At 49.5% G+C, this 22,149-nt stretch overlaps 1 protein-coding gene across 9 annotated transcripts in view; it reads right to left on the reverse strand.

Moving 5' to 3' along the window:
• The window catches only part of IQSEC3 (IQ motif and Sec7 domain ArfGEF 3), a 108,569-nt gene that overhangs the window by 50,108 nt on the left and 36,312 nt on the right, over positions 1-22,149 (reverse strand). For 8 of the 9 annotated variants that reach the window (XR_014794587.1, XR_014794588.1, XR_014794589.1 and 5 more), the window contains exon 3: positions 5,465-5,729. The exons of the other annotated variant lie outside the window; for it this stretch is intronic. Coding sequence is in view for 5 of the 8 variants with exons in the window: in XM_084878389.1 (XP_084734515.1) it covers positions 5,465-5,729 (265 nt within the window). In the remaining 3 variants the exon portion in view is untranslated. The remainder of the gene's footprint in view (positions 1-5,464; positions 5,730-22,149) is intronic. 9 annotated transcript variants of the gene reach the window in all.

Consider the following 22,149-nt stretch of genomic DNA (forward strand, 5'->3'; position numbering starts at 1 on the left):
GTGGGCAAGGATTTCCTCTGATTAAGATTTCTCAATTGAGAACATTGAGACATTACATGGAATAAGCCTGCAGGACTTGGCAAAGCAAACCTTATCTTGACTGAGTAGCAGAATTGAGGAGGGCAAAGGAGCCTAGGAGATGCTCAGGGCAGCTCAGGAGAGGCTGGCCTGACGGGGCAGGATGTGGCCCCTGCGTCTTGTCTGTGTGCCCATCTCCCTGCCCATTGTCCAAATACAGAAATGCTCAACATGGCAGGGCACTGAGACCTGCCCACCAGCAGGGCCACCCTGCGGACCTTCCCTGATTACAGTCAGGTAGGGGTAGTGGGCGCTGTAGCTCAGCTACTCCTAGGTCAGAGACACCCTCAGGTGAGCTGCTTTGAACCCCACCTGGGCTGCTGCCCTCTTCAGTGCTCCCACAGTGCACTGGGTGCCACTTCCTTGGAACTACGCTTCACTGTAATGGCGTAGTGGCAGGTGCTGGGTTAAAATCCTAGATTGTAAAGTCCAAGTTGTGGCTGCATGAGGGGTGACCCATACCTGGGATGTATCCTCGAGCAAGTTACTTTCTATCACTAAGCCTTAGTCTTCTTCTTCTTAGATGGGTGAGTAATAGTACCTCACTCACTGAGATATGGTGCAGAGCTAAGGACATAATGCATAGGAAATGCCTAGTACTATGCCCAACACATAGTGCCCTTCATGCCAGCTAGTACAGGTTACATGTAAGTGCCCACTACTGGATTGTGGGCTCCCTGAGCACAGGGACTGTGTCTTTTGCATTGTGGTGTCCCCAGGCCTCTCACAGGCCCTGGCCAGAGCAGCTGCACTGAATGCAACAGGAAATGCCTAGTACCTCACCCTGATGTGCCTCACCATCAGCTAGTCCCCTGGGACCTTCCCTGCCCATGGTAGGGCTCTCACCTTCAGAGTGAGCAGGTCCTCAGATACATCTGGTACAACCCCTTATTTCACATCATAGTTATTAAGATGAAACTAAGGCCCAGAGAATTGGAAACCAGCACTTCTCCCCTTGAGAGTTACCCCCATAGTGAGGCTAGACCCTGAGGCTTGGGTATAGGGGACCCACTGGGGAAGTGCTGCTTTCCAGAAGAGACATGCTTCCATCCAGGACCCTAACTTGGGGAACAGGACCTGGATGCCGCTGACTACAGCTCCATGGCCCTAGTTGGACAGCACAGAGAACCATGTAATACAGACACCTGAAACTGGCTCCAAGGGGCTGCTCTCGACAGTGGCAGGAACAGGAAGCAACTCTAGAAAGCCTGAATGAATTTGGAAATCACCACAGCCACTTTCTTAAAAGCCCCCCTTCATCCCCCTTGCTCCCAAGCGACCTGCATGTCCCTCAAGGTCATAGTTCCAAGGTTCATTGTGAGGAAAGTGAAGGAGGGGAGAGGGAGCAGAGGACTAGAGAAGCTGTGCAGGAGGGCCTGCTCACTGTGTGACTGTGGGGAAGGTACTGGGAACGGGGAAATCAGGGAAGCCTGGAAATCAGGGAAGCCCCTCCTTCATGTATTCTCCCAATATTGAGGATTTCCTAGGCACCAGAGATGTGCTGGGTGTAGGAAAACAATGTTGGGCAAGAGCAGGGCAGCATCTAGTGCCCAGCTCTAGGGAGTGTTTGCTCCTCACACAGACTATGAAGTGAATAGCACCCCTGGAGGTATTTGGTTTCACAAACTGCTCAACTCCGTGATAACCCTAGAATGACACAGTCCTTGCCCTAGAGCAGGACAGCTATCAGACAGTGCAGCGCCAGCAGTGGGGTACCCAGTGAAAGCACACAGCCAGGCTCGGGAGCAGGGCTGAGCCCTGAAGTGTGAGGAGAGATCACCCGGGAGAGGATGATTGAGGGACAGGGGTGGGGGTGGGAGGTGGGAGGGAAGGGAGAGTATTCCCAGCAAACAAAACATGTGAAGGCCCGGAGGCAAAGGATGGCATGGAGACAGAAAAAAAGGTAAATGGGAATGGCTGGAACTCCAAGAGGGCCATGATGTGGAGTGATAGAAGAGCCGTGAGAAGAGTTTGTCCTACATGTATGAGTACGATGATCAGATGTGCTCTTTATAAGGAGGACTCAGCTGCAGTGTGGAGATAGGTTGGAAGAGGTACAACTTTCAGGGAGATCTGTGGGGGTTTGTCCAGGGGTGTAGGCCAGAGACGGTAGTGGGCTGGCCTAGAGTGGGGGCAGGAGGTGGCAGGAGAGAGTGGGACTTGAAAAATAGTTGAGAGGTAACATCAGTGGGATATGGGGTTGAAGCAGATGCAGGGGAGAAAATGCCTGGGATCCTAGACTGGCTGATGGAGCAGGGCTGGCAGGTTGGAGGGCTGGGGAAATGATGATTGTCCAAGATTCCTTCCAGCCCAAGAACTATAGGATCTGTGTGACTGGTGGAAATCATGGGATCAGAATATTAAAACCAAGATCTCAAAGAAAACTAGAGTTACGTCCTGGCTGAAGGCTTCATGCCCGTCCCCAACCCCCTTCAGGTCACTGAGTTATTATTTTCCCCTTTTCATCTTTCCAGTATCTTCTTCATGCAGGCACCATGTCCAGCACTGGGGATATAAGTCAGGTGCCCTGTTTTCAAGAGGGAGTCAAGGAAACAGGAAACGATGATACAGGGCTGAACAGCTATGACGGAACCCCAGGGCTGTGGGAGCGCTGAGAACCCCAGGGCTATGGGAGTGCCGTGTTGGGAGGGCAGGGAGAGCTGCCATGGGGAGAAGGAGCATGGGAAGTGAGTCCCAAAGCAAGAGGAGGAGTGATGGAGGCCCAGTGCAGGAGTATGGAGGGAGTAGGAGCATCAGCAGTGGAGGCAAAGGGAACAGTATGTACGAAGCCCCAAAGAGATGTGAAGCGATGAGGCCCAGAGAAATTAAGCAACTTTTTCAAGGTCACATAGTTCATGTGCAGAAGAAGAGAGAGGAGCAGAGCTCAGTCTCTAGTAAATGTGTGCCATGTTTTCAATCACTTTTCTCTAGCCTGGCAATATCTTTTTCCCCTTCCTTCTACCTCCAGACATGCTTGGCCCAGAGAGACACCTGAGCCAGGGGAGGTGAGCTCCTTCCCAAGGCTGGGTCCACCTTGCATGAGGATCCTGTCACTTCTACTAACCCTCACCTTCCTGCCCCACACCTGCTGGCCTGAGTGCAAGCCCATCTATTTGCACTATGTCATGTCCACTATAAAATGTGTCCATGGAACTAATCAGAATCCTGTGCACTCTATCTCCCACCTAGTAATTGGCATTAAAGGAATCAATCTGCCCAAGCTGAAACATGAGTTTTCTATGCTGTTATTAACTGGATGCTCCTTAAGTTGAGCTGTAATCTCTTTGTGGAGAGATCATGCTTCTTTTCTTTTCGTGCTCTCCTTCCTTGTTGCCTTGCACATCATAGTTGTTAAAAAAGATTCACTCAGTGGGCCCTTATTATGTCCAAGACATGCCGCTAGATGCTAAGAGGGGTACAAAGATGAATAGAGATGGTCTCTGTGCCCAAGGAGCAGAGTCCTGGGGAATTGAGAGGACTCCCTCATCGGGGCCAACTGGCCACTCCCATCACCCCGGGGTGTTCCAGATGGGCTGTGCTCCAGCCACTGCACGGACTCGCTACTTCACAATCAAGACATTCTGAGTTTGTAACAGCTCTAGTTGTTAATCAAGCTAAAATCTTCCTCTCCTATAGTTTTCATACATTAGTACCACTAGTTTTGCCTAGAATGAAAGAAAATACATGTAATCTCTTTATCACATGCCAGTTCTTCCATACTTAAAGATTGTCTTCATGGCTACAGTTTCACCATGTCTCCAGCCAATCCTGGAGAATCTTGCAGGATTCCTTTTTCCCCCTTAAACAAAGCCCCAGAACCAAGCATGGGCTCCAGACAGGCCCGAGCAGGAGCCACTGCGGGGCTCCGCGGCTGCTCCCTTTTCTGGGGCCTTGCCTACCCTGCTGTGAAGGCTGCTGTGCTCACTTCTCTGGCAGCTGCTTCACCGGCTGTTGACTCATCTTAAGCTTTCAGTGAACTGAAGCCCTTGGGCCTTTCTCCCAGGACCAAGCCTGCCCATCTTATATGAGTGCTGTGGGCTTTTCAAAGTGAAGAGCAGAACTTTAGATTTTTTTATGTTTAATTTGACTTATTTCACACAAACCATCTTTCTGTCCTGGATTCTATCATCAAAGTATTAGCTGTCCCCTGCTAGCTGTGTCATCAGAAAGTTCTGCCTCGTTACAGTGATTGATCCTGACAGGACCCGCTCACCTTGGAATTGGCACTGATGGAAAATAAACGGTTTTGAGAATTCTGTTTAAGAACTCATATGATTATATTGTGAGCTAATCTACTTTCTATCATGTCTGCATAGCTATCATAAGAGATTTTATCAAGTACCATTTGAGAGCCAGGTGCACTGTACTGCAGCTGGCCCTGGTCCAGGGCAATAGCTTTGCATTGATGCCTAAAGAAAGACATGAGGTTGGTCTGGCTTGATTCAGTTTTATTGACCTTTCTATTAGCTTCCCTTCCTAAGACTCACCTTGTCCACTGTATTAAAGATTGGTTCTTTAGAACCTACTTATTTCAGAGCAAAAGGGACCTTGGAGATGATTCAAGATCTGATCCCCAATTTTGCTGATGATAAACCAGAGTGCTTAACTGGCATTCCTGAAGTCACAGCTTTACTAGAACAAGAACAAGGCTCTTTCGTAGCAATATCAAGTCATAATGTCTTTCTCTAAGCACACTCATACACGTGTGTACGGACACACATACACACATGCATATATACACACATATTTATAGATCTCCCTTTAGGTCTCTTAATTGTCCACTAAGAAAAAAATGTGGCATTATCATCTTGGGGGTTCAACTGGGACCACATTACTGACCACTTTCTTCTCCTGCTAGAACCCCTCAAAGGGATTTGTTCTCCAGCAGGGGAGCTTTGGATTTCCCCTAACCTGGGTTTATCTTGGGAATCCTCACTCTACCAGGAGACCAGTCTTTGAACTTCATTTGAGCCTGTGTGCGCCTAGGCATGGGACTGCCCTTTGAGTGGGCATATAAACTGGGCTATCTCTTCTAAGTAGTGAGTGGCTGTGGAACTTCCCCAGAGAACAATAGGCCACTTGTGTAATGCTTTGTGGGGCAGCTTAGGCTTCCTCCATATGGTGAGAGGAGCAGAGCCCTGGACACACTGTCTAAGGGCCTGGCCTTGCAAGGGTGTGACCCTACCAAGTGAGGGCTGGTTATATTGGAGACTGAGCTGTGAAGAAGGGCAGATTATTTAGCTCACTTTGAGAGAACTGGTGGCAAAAAAAAGATGCAGTTGCAGCAAAGGTGGGCCCAGATGGGGAGATCCCTGGTACCCTGGACAGCTCCCAAAAGCAGGGCCCCTTCACCACCCTCCCCACCCCCCTTAGAGGCCCTGGGTACCTGTTTATTCTTTAGGTCAAGGGAGAGTTCGTAATCGGAGGCAGCCGGGGCGTGGGAGCAGAGCGCTGTCGCCAGGGCAGGCTGCTGCAGGCCAGGGGAGGCCCCGCGGTGGGGGCCAGCCCTTGGGGAGGCACCCCCCGCCCCTGGCCTCTCCTCCTCCTCCTGCAGCTCCTGGGCTTGAGCCTTCGGGGGATGGGCACTGGGTCTGCCGGCTGCCACCACGGAGTCCTCCATGCCCCCACTGGCCTGGGCACAGGAGCCGTCACTGTGAACAAAAGGCAACGGTGCTCGGTTGGCGGAGAGTGGGACAGGGTGCATGTGGGTGCAGGGGTGGGGGGAGAACCTGGGCAGTATGGCAGCAATGGGCCTTTCTAGAGGTGAGGGCTGGCAGAGATGTCTTCCGCAGTCCCCTCTGGGGAGGGGCTATCTTGGCATGGAATAGCCCCATGCAAGGAGGAGGACCTAAACTTGAGGAGGGTATACCTCATCGAGGAAAGAAGCAGCTATGGCCAGAGCTCATGAACCTCTACTTAGGGGCAGTAGTTCAGAGTGGCTAAGAGTAGATTGCCTGGGTTAAAATGTGGGCTCTGCCTCTTAGTAGCTAGTGGGTCTCTGAGCAGACTACTTAACCTCGCTGTATCTATTTCCCCATCTATAAAATGAGCATAATAACAGTGTCTACTTCATAGGAATGTTGGAAGGCTTAAGTTAGTTAAAATTTTTAAAACAGTGCTTGGTTCATGGTCATTGTTGTGTGTAAGTGCCAGCTATCACAGTTATCAGATACTTGGCTTGAATAGTGAGGAGAAAGCTGGCCCACACTGGACCAGCTCCCTCTTTTGTCAGATGAGTCTGGGGAAGGAGTCATGCTTATAGGCCTGGATGGGGCAAAAGCCCCTTCAGGGCAGGTGGATGCCATTTTCTGGGCTGTAGCTGTGAAGAGGAGGGTTCTTAGGAGTATCTGTTCTTCTCTGGGCCCTCCTCTTCTCCCGTGAAGCCACCAAACAGGCTGAGCTGTAGCTGCTGCCTGCCTGCCTACTATAAGTAGACACCTGCTAGCTGGACAACCACACCCCAGCCTGCCCTGGAGTGTTAATGCAGTTAGTTCTCTCCCTTTCCCCATCAGCCTCCAAATTCTTCGCTTCCCTCAAGGCCCAGTGCCAAGCCACCTCCTGCAGGAAGCTTTTCCAGGCGACTCCAACTTTCACTGCCCTATCTGCTGGAATCCTAGGAGCTGCACTTAGAGAGTCAGTGTCTATGTCACAGAGGAGAAGTATCATGGCTCACAGTATGGGCTCAAATCCAAGCTCTTCCACTGTGTGGCCTTGATCAAGTTGCTTTTTCTCTGTGCCCTGGCTTTCTTATCTGTGTAGTGGAGATACCAGTATCTAACTTACTGAGTTATTGGGGGTGGGTGTAAAGGAGTCAGTATATGAAAGGTGTTTAGCACAGTTCCCGGCAGAGTACATGCTCAATAAACATAAACTCCTGTTTTCCTCATCTGTCCCCTCCCAGAGGCCAGGATCTGTATTCCACCTGGTTCTCTTCCCCCACTTAGTGCTGGGCAGAGGATGAGTACTCAATACATATTTGCTGATGACAGAATTAAAGAGAATCCAAGGACCAGAGGATGGCCTCTGCAGTGGACAGAAGGCCAGGACTGAATGGGACCCTCAGGTCATTTAGTTCACTCTTCCAATCTCCCCATTTCACAGATGAGGAGCAGGGGACCAGGGAGGTGGCGTGAGCCTAATTAGAGAGCTAGGCAACATCAGGACTTGCTTATTTCCTCCATGGTTTTGCCTTCACTTAAGATGCCCCAAATCGTACCAGAGAGGAGATCTCTTCCTATTGCCTCCACCCAATGTTGGAGCCTCCTGGTGTTAAGAATCACCAGGGGCAGAGTGAGGAAGCCTCTCTTCACTAAATCTCCATCTGTCCTCCCAGCATCCCCCAAATAAAGGAGAGCTCATCAGCCTGCCCTGGAACTGGGAACCTCAAACTCCCCAAGGTACCCGTCCTTGCTACTGTGCATTCCTTTGCTCTGTCATTGCTTATGCAGCACCAATGAAGCTACACAGTTGGATGAGCTCTAGATATCTGCTATGGTTTCCTTCTTAATTAGTATCACCAGGAGGTCCTTTTAAAGCTCTGACTTCAACTCCTCTTGCTTAACGTATATGCCCGTTCTTCCTTCAGGGCACATGGAAGCAGCCCTTTCCCTCTGTGAGCACAACCTGCCTCCAGGCTCTGGAAGGCAACGTTCAGTCTCCTCTACAAACATCCATCTCCCCCACGACTGTCCTTGGAACTGACGCCAAGACCTCTCCACCCAAAAAGGTATCAAGACTTTAGAAAACAGGTGGCTACTCAGGGCTACAGATATCTTTAAAACTAGCCCTTTGTGTTGTCTGATTGCTGGAGTGTGCTTGGCAAGAGGTTCTGGGAGTTGATGTCACTCAATATCAGGCCTCAACCAGCAAAAGCAGAGGCTGGTAGATAAATATACCAGCTTCCTCCTCCCTTGGGCAAAGCAACTCTGAGAGCATTCCATGCCATCTCCCCAAAGTGCCCAGGGCAATGGAGCTCTGGTTGGCCAAAGCAATGATCTAATCATTTAATGAATTTGTTTCCTTCTTTTCTGTGCCTCATTTCCAGCTCTCCTATTGACACTTTGTAGAGTTACCTTGCTCCAAATAAATGACTTAAACTTTTGAAATAGGCTTCTGTGTGGGCCACCCCTCTGGATATAGACTAGGGCTCTGAGGCCTTCTCACCAGAACTCATTCACAAGGCCTACGAGTTAGGCCGCCCCACTGCCATCTCCAGCACATACAGATGCATGTGCGTGTGCATGTGTGCACTCATGCGTGTGCATGCACACACACACACATACACTTGTGTACACACAATGTTTCTAAATAGCTGTGAGGCTTTGAGTAATTCATGTCCTCCTCCTGGGTCAGTTTCTTCACCAGTCACATAAGGAGTTTACTCCTCTCTCAAGACCCTTCCAGCTCAGACATTTTGGGAGCGTGGATTGCAGTGCAGAGACCTGTCCAACCAGGCCCACCAATTCCAAGGTTCCAGGCTCTGTAGCTGGTATAATCAACTCCCACCTATGTGCATGGGGACCTGAGAGACTGTGGCCCTCAAAGGTATATAATTAAGAGTGTAAAAAGGGGACCCTGTCCTTGCCTTCCTTTCTTAAATTTCTCCACAGACTTGTGGTATAGAAGGTGTCTATGGAAACCCAAGACTGCTTTCATCAGTATGGCAACGTTTAAGGTTATTTAATGGTAGGCAAAGAACATTGGCTTTGATTTCAGGAAGACTTGGGGTAGAACCCTTGTCTGCTACCTACTACATGACCTTGAGCAAGTTATCTAAACTCATCTACAAAATGGGCATTCTAATAACTCTTTTGCAAGATTGCTGTGAGAAATAAATATAGTGTGTAAGGCACCTAGTACAGTGCCTGGCACATAGTAGTCCTTAATAAGTGGTGATGGCAGTGGTGATTGTATTCTGAGCTGGAACCCTATAACATGGAATCTCAAAAGAATCCCAGGAAAACAGCAGGGAGAATTCCTAAGTGGAAAGGGTTCTCAACATTTAGTCTTCCTGCCAACCTTCATAAAACAGAAACAATAGAATTTGTGTGTGTTTTTATCATACCTCCTGGCCTTTCCCATCCCTCCAGCCCTCCAAATCTGCCCAGGGTGTTTCGGGAGAAGACTGAAGATGGGCTGCTTCCTTGAGGCTTACTCCCACCTCTGTCCTCCATCCATGGGAGCAACAGCACAGTGAAGGGCCTTGCTCTGGAATGTCACCAAGTCAGGGGACCCATAGAATCCCCATGGCCTCTGAGGAATCTGTGTATATCAACCACCTATTGGCCATACCTTTAACTGTAGCCACCACAGTGTGGGCATCCCTGGTGGGCATTTGTCCAGTGCCTATTGTGTGGATTTGTGCTTTGGTCACTTTATCAAAGAGCAGTGGAGGCCTGAGTGTTCAGTACCTCTATGTAAAGGCTGAGCACCAATAGAATGTTCTCAGCCTCTATTTCCCTCTCTGCACACCATCTATAAAAATGGTCCAAGGAAAGAGGTTTTAATCTTCATCTTAGGCTGTCGTAGCTGGTAGGACTACCTTCTTCAACCCATAGTCTCTTGTGGAATTGGCAGCCCGTTGTTCTAGCTCCTGGGACATCATTCCTCCCAAGTCACAGTCTGTGTGTCCCTTAAGTTTCCAGAGTTTGCTGGGCTGATCTCACTTCATGAAGCTTCCATCCTAGTGGGTCAGATTCCAGGCAGCCTGGCTGTTGAACAATTATCATTTGGAATTTACTCTGAGACCTGTATAGAAGGTCACAGAATAAAGAAATCTTGCAGCCCCTCCCTTGAGCTGCTGGAGGGAGATCCTGGTGATTGTAGCTGTGTTGGGCTCCATATCCATCTCCAGAAACAGAATCATTGAATGGCAGTCCACTAGCCTGAGGACACTTAAGGTCACTGCTGACATATGGGGGATGCTAGTCACAAGAGTCTTCCCTGGGTTAAGGCACCCATTTGAGAAGCTGAAAAGTAGAATGTGAGTGGCACCAAAGTAGAGGTTCTTAGAAGGCTTCGGTTGTGCCCATGTGATATTAGGCTGTTACATATAGAGGAGCCCGGGCCATCCATGGAGGTTATTTTATACATGAGAACACTGGATTTGAGTATGGAAAATGAATGTCTTTGAGAAATTGAGAAAACAAGAGTTGCTCGGAAAAATATGTACGTTGGAGCTGAACAATCACACTGGGGAAGGGCCACTCATTGAAAAGCCAGCTCGTGTTCAGAAGGAAGCTGGGTGCCTGCTGAGCACGCCAGTCCTGGCCCATATGCGACTGCCCTAGTGCTCCAGTGACCACTCCAGCCTACCTACCATGTCTGCTACCATAGTTGACTTCCTACAATGCAGACGCTTTGATATCAATTCTCTGTTCAAAACCCATCTGAGACTTTCCAGTGCAGTACTGCTGGGATGAAGTCCACCCATGCGACACTCAGGAGCATTTGTGATCTTACCACAACCTCCCTTTCCAGCCTTATCTCCACTGAGTGACTAACCACTCTGTCTACAGTGAAACTCTCCCCAAATCTGCCAAGTCCTCTCAGACCACCACGCCCCTCACATGACTTCCTTCTGCCTGAAATGCCTTCTCTCCATGCCCTCACCTACTCCTTTCTTTGACTTTGACTCATTCATTGCCCCCAGAGAGAATCCATCCACCCTCCAATGTGCTCTAATAATTCTAGGAACTTGCCTCTATTCCAGCAACAACCATTTCGCACTCTAATTTTTCAACGAAGTGTCTGTCTTTCTCCTCCCCTAGACTGTGCCATACACTTCTTTTCTCACAGGTGCTTATGGCTGGCTCATGAAGCGTGCTTAATAAATGTTCAGTGAAAGGATGGATGGACATGTAGGTGGATGACTATCATTTAATCTGTAATACTTTCCCAAGGGCAGAGCTACTGGGTTGGGTTTGGTGATACTAGCTTCAAAGAATGACTTCCTTACTCAGCCATACACAAAAAGAATGAAATCTAAAGAACAAAATAAAGAGTGGCTTCCTGTTTGGCTTTGGGAGTGGTGCGGGAGCCTGCCTTCAGTAGTCAGCCCCTTCCGCTACTTCAGGGCTGTCTCAGCCGCAGAGAGCTCCTTGGCCCAAAGTCACGTCCTTCCCAGGGCTGTCTGCTGCTAATGAGTAATTGAGGTGGTGATATAAAGGCTCAGCATCAACAAGGAGTGAGTTGATAGGTTGTTCTTATTCCAGAGCTCACAGAAGATTGGCCACATCTTCAGTTGCACCTCTGTAGCATTTGCGTTCTCCCTTTGCTCCATGCTGTGTTCCTCCCTGCCCTTCCATGGGTGTTGATCCCAAGTGCATCCCCTAGTAATCATTTGGCACCCTGAGCTCAGAGTCTGCTTCCTGAAGAACCCAGTCAGTGACAGATACCCAGCTTTTCATTTCCTTCCTTTTCCTCAACAGCAGGATTACCCTTGTCTCTCTACCCCCAGATCTGTGAACATTTCTGGGTTCACATACCTTTGATAAGAACTCTGGGCTCTCTTCCCAGAAAAATGCACATTGTTTCATACATTCCAAAATTTACCCCCACGATCAGAGGTCTTACAGACTCTGTGGACCCAGGCTAAAAACACTATTCTGAAGAGAGGATCATGGATTGTCTTCCATATGCTGAGGACAGTGCCAAGGGCTGCAGGCAGCTCTGCCCATACAAAGAAAATGTTTGTGCCACACACCAAAGAGCTCCCAGACACAGGTCACTGTTGTCCTCAACTCTGAGGGAATCCCCGTTCACAATTAAGAAAGCTTGAGTGGCATGAGGTCCCTGGCTCAGCAGCTTTCTAACTGGGTGACCCTGTGCAAGATACCTTACTTTTCCTCTCTGCAGTTTTCTCATTTGCAACACGGGGATGTAAATATCTCTCTTCCAAAAGAGTGAGGAAGGGAAATGACTTCCTAGATTGGCATGTGGGCCCAGGGGAAATGTGGCCTTTCCATAAGAGGAATGAGGGAGAAGGAGGCACCTGTCAGGAACCCGAGTCCCTGCGAGGGGCCAGAACTGCAGGGCTGTGTGAGGGCGAGGCGAGGGTCTGGGCTCTGTTTGGAGAGAAGATGTCAGGGGTGGGAGCGGCCAGCCTCAGGCTTCCATACCAGAGGCTGGTTTAGGGGGTGGAAGGGGGGTGGCCCTTGGCACAGAGGTGGAGAGAGGAATGAGGAGGACTCTAGGCCCAGCTCTGAGGCTTGTTGGTACTGACGGTGGTGGGCAGGTTGTGGGTGTGGGGGAGGGGCTGCTTTCCCATGGGCACAGTGACTAGAACAGTAATTAGTAGAGACTTGCTACGGTGTTTTAAAGGCCACAGGCCTCCTGAGACTGGAGGATTTCCCCACACTAGATTATTCCAGACCCGACAAGCTCTTCCGGGATGAAGAAACGAGGCATTTTTCCAGACAAAAAGCTAGTAACATGCCTCACATCTCGAGATTTTTCAGCCTTTACTAAAACACATGTTTCTCTCCCTTGTCCGAATCAATAAAGTGATCTTAGGTGGTCAGAATAAGGGAACAAGGGAAGCCCAGGCACCCTTTGAGGTTCAGGTGGTACTGGGGAGGGTTGAGTGAACTGAGGGCCAGTGTTAAAAACAAATTCACTCTGTGCTGCTTCAGAGCACAGGCTGGAAACGCTGCTCCAGGTGGCGGAGAGAGCACTGGGAGTCCGGTGGCCTCTGCTCGCAGCGTTCACATAACCTTAGGCATCTTCTCTCTGGACCTCTTTCCTCATCGTGAAATGGACAGTTTGAGCAAGTTGTTGTGACATCTGGAAGGAAGGAGGGCCAGCCTCCTCCCTCTCCCTTCCCCTACGCTGGCCCAGGGCCCACACGCACCATCCCTGTTACGCCCACCAGTCAGCCCTCCACACCCAAGAACACAGCACCGGCCTCCCCCTGCCTCCCTATGTCATCTAATCCACGCCAGCACCTCCCCTGGCCCTGGCTCTGTGACCTCCATTATTTGAGCTGAAAGCCAGGTCTCAGAATAGAAAGCCCTGGAGGAGGGCAGCTGTGGCTTTCTGGGCTCATTCACGTGCAGTCGCTGCCCTGACTTCATCCGTTTTGACAGAAGAGCCTCCCTCCCTCTCCCAAGGGCCCTGAGAAAGTAAGTTATTCTCTCTCCTGTCGACTCATTGGAGACTCCCATCTCTGGTCTCACAGCTGCTCCAAACGGCGCTGGTCTGTCTGGTTTGTCTGTGGGGCTTTCTGTCAAAGGGATCTTAGCACTTCTTGAGCTTGTGCCTGTCCCAACCCAGGCCCACAGTACCAAGGGGCTCACTCCAGGCAGGCAGCCTGTGCCCAGATGTCCAATGTGGGAGCATCCCTGCTGAGCTCACCCCTCAGTGGAACACTAACCCCTGGCACACCCCAGAGATGCCTTATCTAGAAGCTTCCTCAGGATAGCTCCCTCACAGGCTCCCCAGCTGGCCACACTGACTAATGCCATCTTATAGCCCCCAGAATCCTAATATTTTTTATTACTTTATTTTCTCACAAATAGGCATGCATCTGGCAGCAAAGTCAAGCTCTAAGGACATCCTACCTGTTCCCTGCTCCTTTCACAAACACACACACACACACACACACACACACACACACACACAGTTTCACAAATACGTGCTTCTCTCACCCAGGCACACAGGCTCAGTGTACACCCAAGTACACCTGGCGCACTTTTGTGTGTGCTGTGATATTACCCCTAAGACAGGATATTTCCAACGCTCTCACCAACCTTGAGATGAAGCTCCAGATCGGCTCCCCTTCAAACTCTCCCGGAACATACGACCTAAGCCAGCCCCTAATATTTACAGCCCAGTGAACTCTGGTTTTCATTTCATTTTTCCTTTTATTATGAACCAGTCTATAATGTGAATATGAATAACATACATAAGGTATAAAGGAAAATACACACCTGCACCCAGCTTGAGAAATCGCCCATCAGAAAGAAGCCTTAATACCCGTGTATTCCTCCTCAGAGGAATCCCTGTACCGTACCCATGTTCATCATTTCCTAGCTTTCCCTTCAGGCAGAGTCCCCGGTGTAAGCATGATGGCTGCTTGGCAGGAGCACACGTGGCACAGTATGCTGGGTGGGAGGCTCAAGAACACCCCAGGTCTGACAGCCCCTAAAGGGGTCAGGAGGCCCCTCCTATGTGGTGGCAGGACTGCAGAGATGGCCCTGGTCCGACCGCAGCTGGGTGTGCCCATTACTTCAGCAAGGGAGACTTTCAGGGAAGAAAATGGACTTGTCCCTTAAGGACCCACCTGCCCTGCTGTTCCTTTCTGGCCTGGGTGTGTAATAATCTCCAAATGGATCATGGTGACTGTCGGGAGCCCTGGGGGTGAGGCTGGAAGAGGTGTGCTGAAGAGAGACATTAGCTGTTTAGCATCTGGGGGCGGGTCCAGGGTGCGAGAGCCTCAGGGGTCCTGCAAGGGATGAGCACATGAGGCTGCAGGCAGTGTTGGCCAACTCATGATCAGGGGTAGCACTATGTCAGCTCCAATGTGGGCTCGGGGCGGGGCTGCCTGGGTCTGAATGCTGGCTCTGCCTTTCACCTACTGCATGGCTTTGGGCACATTGCTTAACCTCCTTGTGCCTCACTTTTCTTTCTGTGAAAGAATTAGGTAGTGATATTTGTCACACACTCAGTAACCCCTACAGAAGTAGTAACTATCTTTTTCCTTTTTAGAATTTCCAACATGCTATTTTGCTAAATAAGAAAAACTGTTAAAATTATTCTTTACTTTTCCTATCCTATCTAATAAAAGAGTAATATGAAAATTGACCATCACTCCAACACACAAGATGGCTGCCCCCATGTGGACACAATATGACCACCACAAGATGGCCAGCAGGGGAGGGCAACTGGGAGGGACCAGGCTTGCAAGGGAGGGAAGTTGGGGGCAATCAAGCCTGCAAGGGAGGGCAGTTAGGGGTGACCAGGTCAGCAGAGGAGCAGTTAGGCATCAATCAGGCTGGCAAGGGAGTGGTTAGGAGGTGATCTGGCTGGCAGGCAGAAGTGGTTAGGAGCAATCAGGAAGGCAGGCAGGTGAGTATTTGCAAGCCAGCAGTGCTGGATTGTGAGAGGGATCTCAGATTGGAGAGGGTTCAGGCTGGGCTGAGGGACACCCCCCTCCTGTGTATGAATTTCATGCACCAGGCCTCTAGTCCTATATAATAAAGAGGTAATATGCTAATTAACCCTCACGCCATCATAAGATGGCTGTGCCCACAGTGGAGGTGGGGTTCCCGTAATGAGCAATCAGCAGGGACCTGAGGCTGTGTGGCACTGGACTGGGGCCGGGCACCTGAGGCTGCACCCCCCACCTGCCAGGGCTGGACGGGGGACCTGAGGCTGCACCCCCTGCCTGGCGCCAGGCCAGGGGATCTGAGGCTGTGTCCCCCACCCAGTGGGACTTGATGGGGATGGGGCTGGCCTGGTCTGGATCTCAACCAATGGGAGTGGGGCTAGCCAGGTCTAGAGGTTTGGGTCTTATGTGATTTCAAGGCACATGTGGGTGGGCGGGGACTTGACTCTGGGTCCTGTAGTGTGCTCCTGACTCTGACAGGAGAAAGATTTTCATATACATTTTACTAATTTCTTTCATCTCTGACACGTCTATTATAGAGAAAGGGCAAATAGCAATATTAAAATATTTCCTCTAATTAATTCCCTTTTAATGTGCACAAATTTTGTGCACCGGGTCACTAGTTTATATATATAAAAGCATAATATGCTAGTCATCCCTCCAACTGTTGGACTGTTCAACCAGTCGCTACGATGTGCATTGACTACCAGGGGGCAGATGCTCCAACTGGTAGGTTATCTTTCTGCTGGGGTCCTGGGACTGGGCAAGACAGGCCGGACACTCCTTGGAGCCTTCCTGTAGTCCCTCTCCGGCCCCGATTGATCATGCACTGGTACGGACCCTCAGCCTGCCCTGCGCCCTCTTGCAATCTGGGACCCCTGGGGGGATGTCAAAGAATTGATTTCAGCCTGATCCCCACAGGCCAGGCCAAGGGACCCCATTGGTACATGAATCTGTGCACTCGGCCTCTAGTAATATTATAAAAGAATATGAAAAGTAGGAAGGATGTAATTTCAGAATAAAAAAAAGTCCTTTAACTTGAACTATCATTTTTTATGTTCTTGGTGTTTTGTGCTAGAATTCTTTAAATGGAGAAGTGTACAAATTACACTTTTCTTAATGGTGTAATGCCAAGAGGAGCTCATCAGAAGGCAGTAAGGGCTGGGAGGCAGCAGATTGTAACGAGATGAGATTGAGAACCAGATAGACCCACTGTGGTTAAAATCTGGCCATTCCCTATCGGTGTTAGTTCCTTAACTTCTCTGAGCCAATTTCCTCATGTGTGAAGTTCAGATGCTTGCCACATGATTTTGCTGGGAGAGTTAGCAAAATAATGTCCATTAAGCCTCTGGCACCAATGTGATGCTCAGTAAAGGTAGGTTGTCTACCCTAATCCGGGCTGGTTGTGCTTCCCTACCTTCTGGCTCATGAGCAATTGCTCCCTGCAGAACAAAGACCTGGTCTTGTCCTTCTTGGATCTGTCGTGGAGCCCTGTGATGGTGACCTACACAAACCATGTGTGCACACAGCCCAACCCAGACGCAGAACATGAGACCTGAAGTTCCTTCATTTCACCCTTCTCCTGGTGCAACCCAGATCAGTCCTACCTCACCCCGTAGTAGATGTTTCTTTGGTCCTGAGCCATTTCCAGGGAAGGATGGATATCCTTCCAGCTCCTCACAGGCTCAGTTTCACTACATGCCAGGGGAAAGGGACACTGATGGCCTTCAGGTGTGTGCTTGCCAAAACGGGACACAACAGATAGAGATGGCAGAATTACCTGTAATGTAGGATATTGCTCTGGACATTTATTAAGTTACGATGTAGCAAGATTCCTACCTGTTTCTCTACAGCCATCTTCCTTATCTTCACCTTTCCTACTGGAGGTTCTTCCTAATATCTAGCTTCAATCTTCCTTGCTGCAGTAGAAACTACTTACAGTATGAGAATGGCCCTGCTATTTCCCACATGTCTGTGGTTTCCAAAGTGTTTAGGAGGAAGGAACACTGCAGGACACATCAGCTTTGGGAAGAAGCCTCAGAAATCCCAGGTTTGGGCGCCCTCCACAGGCAAGGCATGAATCAGTGCCAGGCCATAAACTGTTTCCTGGGGGGTTAAATGGTCTCCTTCTCTTATGAGAACAGACAGTCAAACTGGCAAGAAGTTTTCTTGATACAAGTGCCTCTGCTCTTACTCTCATCCCAGTCTGCACTGTGACGGCCTGGTGCGGGGAGAAAACACTTCCTCTCCTGTCCTGACGGCTAGAAACACTCTCTCCCCGCCGTGGCCCTGCTTGATTGGCATTCATCTGGGCCATTAGCTTCTCTGGCCTCTTTCCCCAGTTAGTCCTTCAGTTCTGAGAGCCTCTTTCTCTCTCTGATATCGGGCTCTTTCCAGCCCACATGCAATGCGTTTGAATAGAAACATCTGAAAGACTGCGTCCTCCGCCTCCTCCATGCCCATTGTCTGCCATCCAAAGAAGAGATGAACCCTCTCCGTGAAGGGCATGGCTCAGTGACCCCAACAACCTGCAAGGAGTGTGTCCCTTGCTGCTTCCATACCAGGGGCTCTGCCACTACGTTCTCACACCTGAAGTACTCAAGACATTCTCTCTCAATGAAGCTTCTACACCCCTTCTCCTGGGACTCCTAGATTTTAACAGACTTCCTCATTTGCTCTTGAAAATCCAGTTTTAAAATAGCTTTATTATTGCATGCTGACTATATACCAGATACCTTGCCATGCATCATCTCATTTAACTCTCCCAACTACCCTAAGAGGTAAGTAGTATTATGATCCCCATTTTACAGAAAAGTAAATTGAGGGTGAGAACACTTAGTAATTTAAGCAAGGTCACAGAGTTAATAAGTGCCATGCCAGGACTGGAACTGGGATTTGGAACTTGGATTTGAATTGCTCTGTCCTATGTTCTCAGCTGCTCCACATTCTAGCGCTCCCTTGAAGTCATTCTGAATTGGTCTCATAGCCCAGGGCACTCCTTTACCACCTCCTCACCTCTCTCTTCCTTTCCAAGCTAGAAGGGAAGCTGTGAAAGTCTTCTGGTGCTCAGTCCTCTGTCCTTGGAGTGTTAAGGTCATGCTGACTGTGCACTTCAGCATCCTTCATCCTCATCGTTTCTGTCCTGGGAGTGAACAGTGTGCACCTCGATGTAGGACCAATGCTGAAGCCTGCCAGCACCGGGAGTGGGGGTGTGGGGGAGGCTGTGGGGGGGAGCTCTCCCTGTGGCATTCTGGGGACACATTGTTCAGACTGCAGCACTCAAATGTGTGGAAAACAAGGAAAATGAGAGGAGGTGCTTGTGCAAGGACTGCAGGTTATGAGTGAGATGAGTTTGTTCTCCTTTTTAAAATTTCTTTTTATGTTTTACCAGTAAGTAAAACAGAGAAAGGAAAATTCCATGCACTGGCCTAAGACGTTTTCCCCCCGCAGGCTCATACTAGTCTGCATGTTGCCTTTCTCATCTGCCTCTTGGGTCTCCTGTCTGTGTCATACCACTTGCCCTTTGTTTTGCTTGTGAATGGATGTTCCTGGTCTCCCCGTGTGCATGTCTCATCCTTGGCCCGGGCACAGTGCCTTCTTCTAGAATCGCTGCTGGAGGGGCCTGGGGGTTAGACAGCGCCCCTTCCCCCATCACGTCATCGCTGAGGACACGGCGGCACAGGGAAGGGGGAATCCTGGTCTGTGAGGTGGTGCGAAGCACCAGCTTCATCAGGACTTCTGCCTCGCTCTGCACGGGACAGGCTGTGAGACCTGAGCAAGGCACCTTTCTCGGGTCCCCGGGCTCCTCTAATAGAGGGCCACTGAGCACCTTGGCTCGCTTCCCGCCGTGACATCCTGAGATTCTAAATGAACAGACGCTTCTCTTTGCTCCCGCTGGCACCTGTCCCCGCCAGAGACAACACATGCCAGTCTTCCCTCAGACACAGCTGTCTTCCCCGTTTTGCTTTTTAATTGTCACAAAAGAAATCTCTGGAAATCTCCCTTCTTAAGCCGTTCCAGGCCCCTCAGAGGCAGTGATGCCTGTAAGGATGCCTGGTGTGATGAAATCACTCTCACTATAGAGCAAGATTGTTTCCTCTTTTTTGATTTTATAAAACAAATCTAAAACCTCTTTGTCATACCTCAGAAACACTTATTGGAATTATAAATTATGTTCATGGCAAAGATAAATGAATAAGTAAAGTTGCCCTTTCGGAGGAGAAAAGCAAGACAAGAAAAGCACAGGAGATGCTGAAAAATCTCTAGGCCTGCAAAGAGAGGTGACTCCGGGAATAGAAGAAGCCTAGAGCCAAAGACTCAAACAGGAAGTTTTTGGTTAATAAAACAAGAATGTGTTTCCCAGAAAATGGTTCAAAACTCTACATTAATGAAGGCTGACTGAACAGAGATAGCCCGACATTCCTTGTGGTTTATTTCATTTTGTTGTTCTGTGTTATCTTTAGTTATGTTTGTTTCTTTAAATAATAAAGTCTAGAGCTTTTTTTATCTCTAAAAATGTCATCTGGGTCATCTCTCTCCTCAGTTTGATTGCGCTGATGTGTTTACCTAATTTGCCTGGAGTCCAAAAGCAACCTCGTGCACAGGGTGGACGGGCAGGGAAGAAAGGCCTGGCCTTCTCAACCCTTGATCTCCAAGCCAAGTTCTCTCAAGGAGCTGGCCCTGAGCAGCCTGCTTCCTGTGGCTGGGAGGCGGGAGCCAGCTGTTCATGCCCAGTCACACTTTCACGCCCCAGCTACACTTGCACTTCCTGTGCCTAAAACACCTCCCTTTGCCTTTTTTAAACACTCCCCTTTGCCTTTTTAACACACCTCCCTTTGGTTATCTGACTCCAGCGTAGAAGCTACAACAGATGCTTGGCTCAGGTCTTCATTCTGCCGTTTACCAGATGGACCTTGGGTAAGTCATTCATTATCTCTGATCTTCAGTCTCTTTGTTTCTAACATGGGAATAATAACCACGTTTTATGAGCTTTTAGTGAGCATGACATACTACTTGTGTAGCACTGAAGCAAGTGCTCAGTAAATGACAGCTTGTATTCTCCTTCCCTCTCTCATGGGCGAGGGACACAAAATACAAAGAGTGGGAGGGATTCTCCAATCATCTCTAAATGCCGCTGGCAGGAAGCTGTCCGCCCTAACTGGCAGCTCTTTGAAGGTGGGCTCCGACCCAGCCTCGCTCACACGGTGTAGCCCTCTGCTCAGCCCCATGGTTTCCTAAGTTCCCTCTGGTGACAGCCTGAAGCCCAGGAAGAGACCAGTTGTAGAGGGAAAACATGCAAGGAAATTGGCTGGACAAGTACTTGACTCCAAACACGAGTTTCATATCCCAGCTGAGGAAAGTCCTCTGAACAAAAGGGCAAACATCGTGACAAGACAAAGCTTTCCTAACATGTTCGGGAAGTAGTGTGGGTACTCATTGCAAGGCATCACAGATCACAGTGTTTGGATATCTTTTGTTTTTGTGCCGATTAGTCTGGTGGGGAAGATACAGGTGAAGCCAAAGGCATGGGGAGGTGAAGCGACAGGCCACATAGCTCCCTGGGGGACAGATTTCACCAGCTCTCGGATCAAATTCTGCCATTTTGTGTGGTCACCCTCAGGTAAGGAGTCCAGCCAAGGTGGACTCTGCTTAATTAAACAAGATCCTCAGAAGACTGGCGAGCAAATTTGCTCAAAAAGCCCAAATAAGAAGGAGCAGCCCCGCCCCTACCCCTGCTGTGTCCCACATCAGACCCAGTTCTCAGTCTCCAGAGTCCCACGTGGGCCAAGCAGGCAGGACGCTCCACTCCAGGGCACGGCATGGGAATGTTTACAGTCCTAGGTCAGGTCCCAGAAGCCCAACGCTTGCAAAGGCTTCTGGGAACTAACCAATGGCCTGCCCCCACCAAACCCCCACCCCATGGATTGGGAGGGAAGCTGAGGCTTCTCTGTGCCTCTCAGGTCTGGGAGCACACAGTCCTGCAGCCCCAGAACAACCCCCCCCCACACACACACACACACTCCTACTGGTGGGTAGGCAGGTTTCCCAGCAGCCTCTGAGCCTCGGATGTGACAAATAGAGTAGGCACTGACACCAAAGCTCCCAAGCCCAGCAGTTTAAAAACTAAACTGTATTGATTGAGAATTTAATTGCTCCATAATGGCTGAGTAAACATGGCGAGTCTATTGATCATGCCTAAGGCAGGCTGGAGAGAGAGGAAAGTCCCCGGATGCACAGGACAGCGCCAGCTAACATAGTGCTCTCCCAGACAGCCATCCTGGGAAGGGCGTCCCTCCCTCAAGGGCCTCAGACTCTGCTGCACACAGTCTTCGGGCTAGTTAGCAGGTGACAGACAAGAAGGGTGGAGGCACCAGGAGGTTCTGGTTAGGGCAGGTGGCTTTCCCAATGAATGTATGCAGTCAGTGAGAAATGCAGGCCACAAAGTCCTTATTTTTTAATGGGGGCACTGAAAAACCCAGTACATAGGAAAATAAAACCCCAGAAACCTGCGCACTAATATAATGACAGTGGTTAATTCCATCTGACTGGATTCAATTTTTATTTTCTTTATGTTCCTGTATTTATCACATTTCCAACTCCTAGCAAATGTAACTGGTAATCAGAGAAAATAAGTGTTATTTAGTATTAAATGAAATGTCTCAAAAAACTTCTGCTATGCTATTAAATAAAAAACTCCTAGCAGAAGCTCGGTGGAAAGAGGTTAGACCTGGGCTCACCTTCCAGCTCCAAATCGATCTGCAGTGGTTCCTCTATCAAAATATCGAACTTCACCGAAACCGGTTTGGCTCAATGGATAGAGAGTCGGCTTGGGGACTGAAAGGTCCCAGGTTCGATTCCGGTCAAGGGCATGTACCTTGGTTGCGGGCATATCCCCAGTAGGGGGTGTGCAAGAGGCAGCTGATCGATGACTCTCTCTCATCGATGTTTCTAACTCTCTCTCTCTC

Source organism: Pipistrellus hanaki (genome assembly GCF_964339955.1).
Source record: "Pipistrellus hanaki genome assembly, chromosome: 3".
NCBI lineage: Eukaryota > Metazoa > Chordata > Mammalia > Chiroptera > Vespertilionidae > Pipistrellus > Pipistrellus hanaki.